The sequence below is a fragment of the Gopherus evgoodei genome, chromosome 2, assembly GCF_007399415.2.
Source record: "Gopherus evgoodei ecotype Sinaloan lineage chromosome 2, rGopEvg1_v1.p, whole genome shotgun sequence".
NCBI lineage: Eukaryota > Metazoa > Chordata > Testudines > Testudinidae > Gopherus > Gopherus evgoodei.
Genome location: NC_044323.1, coordinates 215,004,255 through 215,019,204, shown reverse-complemented (window position 1 = coordinate 215,019,204; position 14,950 = coordinate 215,004,255). Strand labels below are relative to the sequence as shown.

Here is a 14,950-nt window from a genome sequence, read left to right as displayed (position 1 = left end):
AACTGTCTTGATTCCATACAACCTGCCTCAGAAAAATCCTCCATATCTTTTGGCCCAGAACAATCTCAAACCAAGATCTATTGACACAGTGCAGCCAAGAGGATCTGAGCACCATCATTGCCAGGAGGCGTTGGAGATGGATCAGTCATGTGCTTCAGATGAAAACTGATTCCATCACCAGAGTAGCAATAACATGGACATCTGAAGGAAAGCAAAAATGAGGCTGCCTGAAAAAGACATGGCGAAGAGCTGTGGAAGCCAAGCTGAAAAACCTGGGGCACAGCTGAGGGACCACTGAAAGACTTGCCAGAAACATACGGGGGGAGGAGCTTCCTCACTGCCCTAAACGCCAGAGGCATAATAGGATCATGATGATGATGATGATAATGAATATGTTATACAGCTACAAGTAGCTACAAAGAAAGAAGTTAGGAAAATATTATTTTTCAGCTTGTTTACTTTTTAGATTTGATAGCTATTTATCTGTAGTCATTTTCACCCTTTTCCCTGTATAGTTAAGACCCTAATAAACATCAAAAGGAAAACTGAAAAAATTATTATAAAATAATTAATCAGTTCTTTAAAACTATCAGAATATGCTAATTAAAGGGTACTTTATTAGCAACTGGAATATTTAGAAATTAGTCAGTATAAAAAATGCAAGTTGACAGTGCCCCTATGAGCAAGATAAATGGCTAACTATTCAGTGAAGCTGTCTAACATATGCTTAGTTCTCTGAGAGCTTAAGCATTCAGGAAGACAGAAAATAAATCTTCAGTTATGGCACTTGTCAAAAATAATCTGATCTGTGATGAAGAATGAGGTAAGTGGGTAAATACGCTCTTTCAGAGCAGGGGCCTGGTTTCTTTGTGTCTTGTGCAGCTCCGAGCACACTGGTAATAATAAAAACAATACAATGAAAAGTCAGGTGATGTCATTCCAGGATTTGATACTTGCAAATGGATATAATGTTGTGTGCAGACCTAAGATTGTATGGTATTTTGTCTGTGGGTATGTCAGCACTGCAGTAAAACACCCATGGCTGACCTATGTCAGATGCAAGGTTCAAACTGCAGGGCTATAACGTTGCTGTATAGACTTTTGGACTTGAGCCAGATGTTTGAGTCACAGAGCTCGGGCTCCAGCTTGAGACCGAACATCTACATTGTAGTTTTATAGCTTGCAGCCTGAACCCCATGAGCCTGAAGGCTTGTCTACACTTGCAGCCTTGCAGCGGGGCCTCCATAGCGCATAGTGAAGACACTACCTATGCCAACGGGAGAGCTTCACCCTTTGTTGGAGGAAGAGGACTAACGTCAATTGAACAGGACTGAGCGGGTTGGGTTGGTCGCTTAGCAGCAAAGACTGCAGGCCACTGTTGGATGAACAAGTACATGAACAAAAAGTCATTGTAGGTAAGAGGGGAGCATATACGTTTATGAAGTAAAGAATACTGCTTGCAGGAGAGAACTAAAAAGTATATAGGTTAAACTAAGGAAGTCTGCATACTCCTACACAAACAATGGAGGATAAAAGCAAGGTTGCATTAGAAGTTGCAAGGTACTTTTTGGATGCTGTATATAGGGACAAAGGTTCAGTGGAAGGAGATACTAGTGAGGCTAAAACTGATATGGGGGATCAAAGAAACAGATATTGATAAACTGGGTTCTGTCTTTTAGTGCTCCCAGTGTGAAGATAGGGAACAGGTGTCATAAATACACACACCTTTCCCAAAGAAAGAAGAAATTGTGAAATGGAAGTGGCCAAAGATAAAAGGAAACATTAAGCAGATATATTTGCAGTCTCTTTTTGGAAACAGAAGAGGTATCAATGGACTAGGGAAACGCTACTGTTAACAGACATTTAACAGGGGATGTAAGGATTATGTAGGAAATTACAGGTTTATAAGCTTGATTTAAACAGTGAGGGAAGATGCTAGAAAGCCTTATCAAATACGTGATAGCGGAACACCTAGAAACTTTGGATTTAATGAGGGATAGAGGGCACAGATTCACAAAAGAGGGTTCATGTCTAAAAATTTTGATGGACTATTTCGATGAAGTAACCGTAAGCACTGATAGAAGAAGCCATGAACCTAATTTACCTGGATTTTAGAAAAGCTTTTCAAACTGTACAGCACAAAAGACTAATCTGTGAGGTGAATAAGTATGGCATAGGGAGAGCTACTTTATTTGATTTTTAAAAAATCTAACTTGGATACAGAAAGCTTAGGAGACTTGTGAATTGAAGCAGTTTAGGTTGGAGGAATGTGAATAATGGAATGCCTTAAGGATCATTTGGGCTGATTTTGTTGAATTTATGCAGCATATTGATAGCATGGAAGAAGGAACAAGTAGTAAGCTGATGAAATTTACTGAAAATACAAAACTGAGGGAATCTCAGTACAAAAAAGGGCAGGTGATAAAATTCTGAATGACTTGACAAAGAGGTGGAGCATTGGCAAATAAGTAAGCATATGCAGTTCATTCTAGTGTAGAGTAATGAGGCAAGGCAATAGGGGGAAAAAAAAAAAGCTACATACCCCAGATAGTCATACAACTTAGAGCACTACACAGACAAATGTGAATAACACTGTAAATCTTCAAATGTATTATTTATTAGCTGTTTTGTTTTTAAAAGAAAGTAAAATTCTTGGACACGTAGAAATATGGAGTATTTTTGATACTGATCAGAGGGAAACTGACTCTCCTGATGCAGGCAAAGACTTCCTCACTCTGACACCGTTTCCTGGACCCTTGGCACCAGCTGGCGGAACCCTCCATGGTCTCCCCAAGCTGACTCATCTTTGGAGACAGAGGCGGAGTTCTGCACCCAAACAAAGCACCTGCGCCAGTGTCCATCTTACGTCCCACCAGATCCCAGTGCAGGTGCCCATCGGGCCCCTGGTCCAGAGGACAGTGGCATATGTAGGTCGAATGGCTGTTTGTGCTCAGTGGTGTCTGAGAGAAGGGGAGCTCCGCCACCCGACCTGAACTCAGTACAGAGCCTGGTACCATTACTCAGGACTTAGGCCTGCATGATATGATTGATGTAGAAGTTAGAGGAGGAAGGCCCCCTGCCAGTGCAGGTTTTATCCTCATCCTCTCCAGACAAAGTTGTGTCGGGACTGCACAGCTCGATGCCGCAGGATGACTTCAGAGCTCACCAAGAGCTATAGAAAAGGGTGGATTCTAAGCTAGGGCTAGAGGTGAAGGTGCTTAAAGAGTCCTCACAGAACCTGACTGCTGTCTTGGCAGCAGCAAAGATGACCCTATCCCCAAATGAGGCTGTTACTGGTCCAGTCAGGCCCCTATGGCAGACCGCTTCTTCGCTGCCTGCCACAGAGCAGAGACAATGTACTATGTTCCCACCAAGTGATGTGAATAGCTATATTTCCATCCCTCCACCCCCTTGCGGTCACAGTTGCCAACAAAAGAGACAGACAAGGGCTGCAAGCCAAAGGACTCAAAGAAGCTGAACCTGTTTGGTAGAAATATTTGTTCTACTGATGGGTCACAGCTTCGCATCTCCAATCAGCAGGCCTTGCTTGGGAGGTTTAACTATAATGCCTGGGACTTCATGTTGAAATTTAAGGATTCACTGCCCCTAGAGTTCTCTGCTGTGATGGAGGAAGGGAAGACCATAGCCAGGGCCTCCCTCCAGGCTGTGGTCCTAAGAAGGTGCTCCTGGCTCCAATCTTCAGGGCTGCCACCGGAGGTTTAGCAAGCCATTCAGGATCTTCTGTTTGAGGAAACCTCCCTCTTCTCTGAATAGACATGCAAAACTCCATAGCCTGAAAGATTCCCTGGGCCTCTACTCCCTGGCACCTTCGAGGAAGCATTTCAGACCTCAACAACTAGTCCACTTCTTGGCTTCGCCACATCACCAAGACTTGTTTAAGAAATAGAGCAGAGATTATAAATGCAGGCAACCACCCCCTTCCACCTCAGTCTCAAAAATGGGATCACACAGATACCCAGAAGGCCCCAAGCAGAACTTTTGAAGAGGCACCAGGGGCATTATATCAGTTCCCATACCGGATCCTGCCCCAGCTTTCTTTTCAGACCAACTCTTCTACTTCAGCCCAGCATGGTCCCTCATCACCTTGGACCTTTGGGTGCTGAGTACGGTGGATGAAAGTTACATGCTTCAGTTTTCTTCCAGCTCCCCCTCCTATGCTCATCCCCATTCAGGGACCCTTCTCACGAGCAAGCCTTTCTCCAGGTAGGGGCTGTGGAGAAGATGCCTCCAAACTTAAGAGGGAAAGGGTTTTATTCTCGCCATTCCCTAATCCTGAAGGCCAAAGGGGGTCTGCAGCCTATGCCTGAATTGCCTCAACAGTTATCTCAAGAAGCTGAGGTTCTGCATGATCTCCCTGGCCTCCTTTATTCCCTGGATCCAAGAGACTGGTATGCCACCCTGGACTTGAAGGACACCTAGTTCCACATCTCCATCTTCCATGGCCACAAAAGGTTCCTCAGGTTCATCATAAACCAGACGCACTGCCACTTCACTGTCCTCCTCTTTGGCCTGTGGGCAGCCCCTCAGCTTTTCACAAAATGCGTGGTGGTGGTGGCGGCCTTCCTCAGAAGGTGAGACATTCAAGTATACCTTTACCTCAATGACTGGCTGATCAGGGGCCAGTCCCAGGCCCAGTTGAAAGCCAGCACCTATCTACCTTCTATGCCCTGGGCCTATTGATAAATGAGCAAAAGTCATCTCTCATTCCCATCCAGAGGATAGAATTTATTGGTGTGGTGCTCAGTTCCACCGACACCAGAGCCTTCCGCTCAGAGGCTCTCTTTCAGACAATGTTTGCTGTGATATCCAAGGTCAAGCCCCAGCCCAACAGCCCAAGTTTGCCTCAGACTTTTAGGTCAGATGACTGAATGCACTTAAGTGGTACAGCACACAAGACTGCACCTCAGACCCCTACAAGCTTGGCTGGTCTCAGTGTACTCACTGAGCCATTACCACTTGGACTCAGTGCTTACAGTTCCCCCCATGGTCCTCATTTCCCTTGACTGGTGGAGAGGTCCCTGATCAGTGGGTGCAGGTGTTCCCTTTGTCACCCCCCCCCACCATCAGTACCCCTAATTTTGGACATGTCCAATCTAGACTGGGGGGCTCATCGCCAGTACCTCAGGACTCAGGGCCTGTGGTCCCAAGAACAGCTCCCCTTGCACATAAACATCAGAGAGCTCATAGTGGTCCACCTAGCATTCCAGGTGTTCCTGTCCCAGATCAAGGGCAAAGCCGTACAAGTGCTCATGGACAACACGGCAGCCATGTTTTCGATCAACAGACAGGGGCATTGTGCTTTACCATCAAATTTGTGAACCTATCCATCCGTGATCCTGTTGAGCTTCATGGGCCCTCCTTTTGAGCTGTTGTCATCACGGCCTTTGTCGTATCTCTCCTGGAAGGTCAGCTTCCTGCTAGAGATTACCTCAGCCAGAAAAGTCTCAGAAATTAGGGCCTGAACATGAGAACTGCTGTATATGGTTTTCTTTTTAAGAACAAGTTCAGTTGTGCTCCCACCCAGCGTTCCTCCCAAAGCTGGTCTCATAGTTTCATAGTAATTAGGCTATTTTCCTGCCAGTTTTCTTCCCCAGACCGCACAAGAATACAGAGGAGAAGCATCTTCATGTCCTGGATTTTAGATGTGCCCTGGTGTCTTCTACATTGAGAGATACCAAACTGTTCCCTAAAGCCACGCAGCTCTTTGTGGCATTAGCAGACAGGATGAAAGTCTTATCGGTTTCAGCACAGACAGTTTCATCCTGGATCACTTCCTGCATTCATATGTGCTATGAGCAAGTGGGTACTCTTCCTCCTGCTATCTTGACAGCGCATTCAACAAAAGCTCAGGCTTTATCATCAGCGTTTCTGGCCCAGGTCTTCTCCCACTATGCCATCACCGAGCAGACCAGCATGATGCCAAGTTTGGCAGAGCAGTGTTGCAATTCACATGTTCATGAACTCCAATCCCACCTCCTCAGGTACCGCTTGGGAGCCACCTAACATGGAATTGACATGAGCAAGCATTTTCCATGTACCTAAAATTACTTGTGCATCAGATTCAAATTCAGCATGTGGAGATGTTGCCAAATCTGCTAGGCCCTTGACTGGGGTCTTTGACAGGAGGGTATTTTACTGAAGGGTTGTAAATATCTTTTGAGAGCCAGTTGTGCCAGGTGTTCAGTAGGAAGGTGGAACCAGTTGTGCCAGGTGTTCAGTAGGAAGGTGGAGCCAGAACTATGTTAAAAATTAGAATGAGGAGGTTCATGAACTGAACTTAAACTATCTAAGCCCTTGTCTATAACAGGGTTCAAAAAAGAACTAGATAAGTTCATGGAGGATAGGTCCATCAATAGCTATTAACCAGGATGGACAGGGATAGTGTCCCTAGCCTGTTTACCAGAATCTGGGAATGTGCGACAGGGAATTGATCACTTGGCGATTACCTGTTCTGTTCATTCCCACTGCGGCAACTGGCACTGGCCACTGTCGGAAGATAGGATACTGGGCTAGATGGACCTTTGGTCTGACCCAGTATGGCTGTTCTTATGTTTTTACCCTGCACTCTCACCCTGATGCAACATGTATCGTTGTCCCCAGTTGTGGAATGAATTGCAACCTGGCACAGTTTAGAGCAACCTTAAGACTGCTGTTGTTGGCCAAGTACTGAACTGGCCCCATCAAGGTCGGGTTGTGGAAAGGTGATATGAAGCTACTTTTGTTCCCTACCCTTCACCCATGCCCAGCACTACTTTAGTACAGCTTAGGATTCAGCCTGCTATTTGTCATTGACTCATTGCATTTCTGAAGCCTAAAAAAAAGAATTACTTATATCTCTTCTGTATTTTGGTAACAAGATTTTTAACTCACAGCCCTAGTGTTCCATAGCTTTGTCTGAATTATATTTGTGTTGCGGCATTGTGGTTTAATATGCTTTTCATGAGGCTTACATGTAAAACCAAACAGGTTGACTTGTTGACTTTTTAGGATGGGATGTTCAAAAACACTCAATATTGACCTAACCCTTCATCTTCCTAAAAGTCAATGGGAGTTTTACTATAGCTCTTTTAACAATCCTACCCCGAAAGTTCAGATTAAATTAAAAAAAGGTTGTATTTTTAAATAATGAAGTCAGGTTAGAACTGAGAAATGAATATTTATTAATAAGAAACAAATTTTTCTTTGTAAGTGGCTCATATTTGAGAGGCCAATGAACACCTTAACAAAAATTTAATTAAAATCTAGAATGTGAAAAAAGCAACAGAAAAGGCAGGAATTAACTTGCATTAAAAATCAGTCATAAAAAGAGATTAGCTGAAAAAGTTGTATTCTTGATAGCTACACCATGTCAGTGTCAGCAAAGAAATAAGAAAAACTCCCTCTTAACCCTCAAATGTCAAAAGTTAAAAAAAATTGTTAAAAGTCTGTTTTAATAAATAAATGAATATTTACTCAAGAATACATAAAAGCCATTGTAGGGTCAAAATGATGGTGATTTCTTTCTGCTTTCCCCTATTATATCTACTTCATTCTAAATAGAGAGAGTCAGAAAATGGAAGGGAAAAATGCTCAGAATATTTTTTTCTTTGTTCAAGTAAAATTTAATTTCAGCTAATTTTTCCAACCAGATCTAATAAGAAATTACTAAATATCAGTAAATGTTTGTTGGCTTTTTCCATTGTTGGAGGGAGGAATGAAAATATTTCTGTCTGTCTGTCCAGACTTAGCCATGCCACCTTGCAAATGTCTAGAAGGGACCCAAGAGACTCATATGGGTTTTTTGGTTATAACCTGTTCCTACATCCATTTAATCCATGACAGTTTTGCCATATTGACTACAATGGGAACAGGATTGGTCCCTTTGCAGTGAAAAATGATTGTTTAGAAATATAAAAAGTATGGAAATAAGCATGTGATGTTTATTCAGCACATTGTGAAAATGTCTGTTTTTGATCTCTTAAAATCTAAGCTCATTGATACACAAGTTTAGACACGTCTAGATAAGTATATGCTGAGTTAATAAAAGTTGATGGTAACATTTTAGAAGCTGCTCCCAGACTAAAAAAGAACCAATGTTTGATCTAGCAACAATGACAAAAGCATTCTTTTCTTTGTGATAAAAGAAAACATCTATGTGGATCTGCAAATATGTCAAATCAATTTGAAGAGGCTAATAAGTGCTGGTATTTTTTTTTTTGTTGTCAAGTGATTTTATTCTTTATCATTAGACTTCAAAGAAGAAGGAAAGTGTGTTCTGTTATCATATTCATCAGTCATAATTTTTGTAGACGATTCTTGACACACACTATGTTTTACTGCACTAACAAGAGAAAAGGCCAGCCATTAAGTTTGTGTGTCTTGGCTTTTCAACAAAGTCACATATCAGAAATAATGCAAGGGGTATGCTAATAAACAATATATAATGTTGACCAACTGGGAGTAAGAAATATTTTCTAACTAGTTCTAAAGAGAAACAATGTTTTTTTTTAAAAAAGCATGATTGTTGTTTACACAATATATGTTGTTCTATATGTCACCATCAAAAACCTCTTGTAAAGAGCTCAGCACAATAAATCTTTGATCCTGATTGTCATTATTTAAAGATATGTGCTAGATGTAGATGTACTATGGTGTGTTCACACTTACTTACATATAATAGTAAGATTTTGGATGGCATCTGTTCAAAATGCATTTCTGCAGACAATTTCCATGTCACTACATACAGTCAAAATAGGAAAAATAACTGGAACATCTTAAACAGCAGACCTTTCAGATTTTATTTGTAAAATTGAATGAAAACCAGACTTCTCCAAGTATGTGGTGATTTCATTTCTCCATGCAAGGCCTTGGCTTGGTAAAATAGCATGAAATTTTCACATTGGTTCAAATGAAAAACAGCCAAGAGATCTGTAGTTGTTTCCATTGAAAACCACCACAGCACATTTTGTTACTGTTATTAAGAAAACTAAAATAGTCACTGATGGCCTCAACTTATTTTTGAAACAGTCTGATACATTGTTCTCACAGGGATACCTTTACAAATCTTTTGTTTTTCAGGGCTGACTTTGGCCATCTAAGTACTGTTCCATTTAATATGGAAAGGATGGCATCTGTTCAACCCCTTTGCATTGCTTCTAGAGGGCTTTGGGTTGGAAAGACACAAACAGAAACTTGAGCGTATGTCTGTCTACGCTGCTGGAAGTGAGCCTCCCAGCCTGTGTAGACCAGGGACTTGAGAGCCAGAGATCCAGCCCAAGCTGCAGCATCCACACTGCTATTTTTTGAGCACTGTCTCAAGCCCCATTAGCACCAGTCTGTCCGCCTGGGCTGTGAGGCTCCCAGCCATAGTGTAGACATGCCCTTTGGTTAATTCACCTTCCTGAGAGGTGGTAACTAAGTTGACGGAAGAATTCTTGGGTTTGAGGAGGAATGGGATTAGGATACATGGGTTTTATTCCTGACACTGCCACTACTTCATTATGGGCCTGATCCAAAAGCCCATTAATATTAAAGGAAGGACTCCCATTTGACCTCTTTGCACCTTAGTTTACAAATCTGTAAACACAGGCATTATCACAATACTTACCATGCAGTGCAGTTGTAAAGCTTAAAAAGTGTCATTTGTAAAAGAGCTATGAGAGATTCAAGTAAAAGGTGCTACAGATGGCAAAGTGTTATTTAATATTAATAATTAATTCTTAATGAAAACACCTCTGGAGCGCTTTAAATTACCATTTTGAACTAACCATTTTGAGTTATAATGAAATGGTTCAGGCTGTATGTTTAAACACATTTTCTCTACCCTCGTCTCTTTAGAAGAAGACCTACCAGTGCATCAAGTGTCAGATGGTTTTCTACAATGAATGGGATATCCAAGTTCATGTTGCAAACCACATGATTGGTAAGTGAAGCACTAAATCTTGTTGAAGATAGATAGCTCTTTCTCCTTCTTGTGTTCATCATTGCCTGCAAAATTAAACAGAGTTAAGGAGAAATTAATTGTGCAACCATCAATGATTTACCTAGGCATGATTGATTTTTTTATTCATATTATTAGACCTGATAAAACATTAGCATGTTTTATTTTCTGCAAGGGCTAGTTTAGACTTCTGCAGAGAATTATATATCTACTTCCAGTCAAAACACAGGTGATTAACAAATTAAACTTCTAATCATTTTTGCATTATTGAAAACAAACTAACAGGAATGGTTAATGAACTGGATGTTAGCTTTCCGTAGAGTTTTAGACAGGTTTTAATTTCAGAAGTTATTATGATAATGACACTACAGTGTGCTGCTCAAGCACCTTGGTACCAAAATCAAAACTAGCAAGTTTCTGTCTTTAGGAAAGATAAATAATTCAAATGGCCATAAAAATGGTATATGTTCTGTATGAACAGTCTGGAAACAATTTGGAATGTTTCTGTCTGTACAAAATTAAATACTATATCTTTATTTTTAAAAATAAGGAATTGTAGTATTCAGTAATAGGATCTGCATTTTTAGATACAGACATTTAAAAATTATTTTCCATTTGGATTCCTGATCCAAGCATGGCTTGATATTTACAAACCTATGTTAGAGTTGTGAGGTGGAATAAAACAAAAAGAGCATTTTCTTTAATATTCATATTTTCCCATTACTTGCTTATTCCCGTGGGGTTGCCCACAATGTTTTCAATTTGGTAACCACTCAGTAATAGCTCTAAGAATTCTACCAGTCAATTAAATTTATCAAGCACATCTTTTGCTCGCTAATAAAATAACATTGTCTTAGTTGTCTTATTTTGTTATTAGCCTCTTTTCAGAAATTTCATATAGCAAGCAGGGAATCATTGATTTTACACTTGCTTCATATTGTTTTCGTTGTAACGTAAAAAAGTGCAAATTGCAGATGGTACAGTACAGAAGAGCAGCCAGTAATCACATGTCCAGTTGGTAAGAAGTTTCTCTTTTTAAGTCAATAACTCAGATATATCTGGGCTGATATAACAAAATATTTTATTGCAAGCAAGCTTATGAATTTCTTCCGTGAATTTCAGGAGTTTGGTTGTACCATAAGTGACCTCACAAAATTAATGAAGTAGTCAGAAATAGCCTATTAATACAATTTAATACATTTAAAATATGAACATTTATGTTCTTTGCAGAAAAATGAATATACACAAATTATGAGTTGGGCTTGAAAGGCATTTCAGTGGTTTGCTTGTTGGATTAAGTCTCACTTTTGACATTCTTAATCTTTGGGGGAAGATAATGAACTGCTTCATAATGTTAAATCTGGATTAGTAACTTAGAATTTAAAAATAGAACATGACGCACAACAGAATACACCTTTCCGTTGTTTTCTTTGGATCCCAGTGTATGGCATATTCTTAATGATCATTTGCAGCAATTACTGGATACTGATAATTTGACAATGAAAAATTGTCAAAAACTGTGTGGGTAAGGGATAATGCTGGAATGTTAGACAGTCTCGAACAATGTGGTTGTTTGCCACCGACGTCCCATCTGCCTCTGATTCCTTGGCAAGGGCATCCCTCTGCTCTTTAAACATTTTGGAGGAGGGTGGGGGGTTGTTTTGTTTAGTCGGTACAGCAAGATGGATCCAGACTAGTGTTGATCAGATAAGATGGTAATTGAGGTTTTCTTAAAACTGAGTTAATGATGTTTGTATTTTATTCTGAAAAGTTGCATGAAGTTGAATGGGAGGGAGGTCCTTATCCTTAGTAGGCGTTGTATCAACCATGCATGATATTGCTTCATGACATAACCATAGTGATACAGATTTACATTTGCTTAATATAAAATCTTCCCAGTGGAGAGAAGGAGCTCACAACTCATACTGGGAGATTTGCAGGTCATGCTTTCGATAATCTGTGTTCCCTAGAAGATTCTTATGTGTACTGCCAGATTTAAGAGTTTACCTGTTAATAATACAACCCTAATTAATAAAATACAGATTTGGGGAAGGTGGAGGGCAAATTCAACAAAGTATAAGAATTCTATTGCTGAGAGTTGTGAACATGATCTCACTACCGAAGCAGAGGAAAACAAATGTTTTTGTTTTCCAATTCTGTTAGTCCTTTCACCGTTTATTAGAGTTTTCCTTAGCTATCTTTCTAAGTTTACTTCTCCCTTCCTCTTGCTTCCCTCCTTAATTTATTTCGTTGTTCACTAGCATGACAGGCCTTTCCCCAAGACCATATCCTGTCTACAAAGAAAGGTTAAAAGCGTGCCATCAATCTGTTTAAAGTTCTCAGATTGACCTTACTGTGAGGGGGAGATGGATATAATAATATATAAAACATGGATGTGTGTGTGTCTCTGAGTATGTATATGTAAAAATAAACAGATAAAACACCTAAGTAACTATCAGCATCTGGAGGCTTCTTCCTGTCCATTCACCTGCCATAAAACCCTAGTGTTCTAAGCACCCCAATCTCCACATTTCTAAAATCAGAAGTTGTGAGCAGTAGAAGAGCCCACTCAGGCTGATAAAGCATTTCTTGCTACCCTAGTTCCCCTGTAACAAGAATTGGCAGAACAAGATACAGTGTATTTGCCCTTGCAGGTGGAGTGAGGCACCCTTAGAGAGAGAGCGAATGGTCCAGGAAGGCAGGAGGGAGTAGATAAAAATCAAGGGGTTTAATAATACTCAGATGGACTGTGAGAGCAACACATACTTCAGCTTCAGACATTATATCCCCGTCTCAGGAGATATATTTTCCATTTGGATAATATTTTACCATTATTGGCTTCCTAGCCAGTCAATATTTGTATTATATTTATTGATCGATGTGGATTAGTCTTTCCTAATTTGAGGGCTCCCAGATGACTTCAGAGGAATGATAGGGCAAAGGAAAAGAACAGCAGTGGTGGTCGGGAAAGTTGCACGACCCCCTGTCTGTCCTTCCCCACCATCCATGCATTGTGCTTCCGAGATTAGCAGGCAGTGAAGGCCCACCAACCTTCCATCCCTGCTCCCGCAGCAGTCTCTAATGAAGATGGCTACAGAAGCAGATGATGATTATTTTTCTCCTGTGCTTCCATGGCCTTCAGTTAAGCTGCAAGGACACATATCATATCCCTGGAACCACCAGTTGAGGCCCCCATCCCAAGCAGTAGGGAACAGAGAAGGAATTACTAAATAAGACAGCAGAAATGAATAGCAATTAGAATAGGGGAAAAGACAGAGAACAGAAAAACATAAGATTATTTTAAAAATAATAAAGGCAGAAAAGAATAGGAGAGACATTAAAACAGAAAGGAAGATGGCAGTACCTGCTGGGACATGGTACATTGGGATATGGAGTGCGGGAGTTCATCCATCGAACCATTGTGAGGAGAGTCTATCAGAAAATGATTGAGACCACTGATGTAGATACATGTTTAACTGATTAAAGAAAAAATGTTTGTTCTCAGCAATTTCGTGGCCTAAACTGATTGATAGGATCCCTGTAATTATTCTGTCCATTGGCCAAGGCCATTGGCCTTAAATTGGACTCATGTTGTTAACATCCAGAGAGAGTGGATTCATTATGGAAGGTCACTAAGGCAAATATAGGTTTAAAAAATCCAAGTATGAAACTTAGTCTTTTAAATAAGGCAAGCGGCATTACTTTGTTGGCTAAAATATCTCCACTGAGGGTAGATATTTTTAGGTAGTGTGTCCGTCTGCGTTTTTGTCTAATCAAATATAATATCAAATAGTCATTTAGCAGGGGAAGAGGGATTAGAGGCTATTTGAAAAGCCTCTTACTCTTCTCTGTTAAGAGGGCGTATAGTGATTTTACAGATTTTATTATACATTTCAATCAATCAAACGATGGATTATGCCACCTAATGGAAAATAAAATCTGCAGATGACCCAGTGAGGTGTAATCTTAAGTATCTTTGACAACAAAACAATTTACATTTGTTTATGTGCAAGTCTCATACTGAAAGGATTTCAGAGAGATGGCTTTTGTTAGTAATTATACTTATCAGCTATGTAGCGCTTTACATTTTTTAAATGTTGTAAAAGCTTAATTAATCTTTACAGCATACCCGTGGTAAGGTATGCAGATAAGTATTTATCATGCTCATTTTATAAACAGAGAAACAGAGGCAGAGAAGTGAAATGCTTTACCTAAGGCAGTGGTTTTCAGCCTGTGGTCTGTGATCCCTGGGAGTCTGCAGACTATGTCTAAGATTTCCAAAGGGCTCCACACCTCCATTTGAAATTTGTCAGGGGTTCACAAATGAAAAAAAGTTGAAAACTGCTGACCTAAGGCTACATATAGGTAGTCAGTAGCAGAGAGCTCAGGAATTCCTGACCCTCAATTCTGTGTTCATTCCTTTAGACCATGTCAAGTAACATCCAAGTTTTCTTAAACTACACACTGTTTAGCATTAATGCTATAGAGGAGTCTTGTGGACAGAAAGTGCTACAAAGCTTTTTAAAAAAAAAAATACACCATCTATTTACATGCAAATTTGGATCCAGATGGATGACGGTACTTTTGTTTCTAGAGGAAACTGCCAAATGCAAACATATTTGTCAGTAAAACTATTTTATAGCTTTGTGTCTATTTGGAAAAAAAAATCCAAACCCAGACATTTTTTAATATTGTCTCAGTGAGGTATAAGAAAACATATCTGTAATTTCTCTCTTCTTTTATTTTTTCCTCTGAATAAGATACAAAGCTTTTTAGCAGTTGTCCTCGAGAATAAACTGTCTCTTGATGTCTAGAGATGAGAGAAGTTTCCTGGTATCTCTTTGTTTAGTTCACATAGTTTACTGTTGGCATTTGACCCAAGTGTGCAGAAAGATACCCCTCCACCTGTTGTTTTAAATAAATATGGTAAAGATTTTTTCTTCTACATATTTCTTTACATTTGTATTACTTGATGTAGTAGCATGTAAACTGAAGTGTAGCCATAATGTC

General features: G+C 40.1%; 1 protein-coding gene across 9 annotated transcripts in view; it reads left to right on the top strand.

Moving 5' to 3' along the window:
- The window catches only part of ZNF521 (zinc finger protein 521), a 277,389-nt gene that overhangs the window by 127,402 nt on the left and 135,037 nt on the right, over positions 1-14,950 (top strand). For all 9 annotated transcript variants that reach the window (XM_030552944.1, XM_030552943.1, XM_030552942.1 and 6 more), the window contains one exon: positions 9,838-9,922. In XM_030552944.1, coding sequence (XP_030408804.1) covers positions 9,838-9,922 — 85 coding nt within the window. The remainder of the gene's footprint in view (positions 1-9,837; positions 9,923-14,950) is intronic.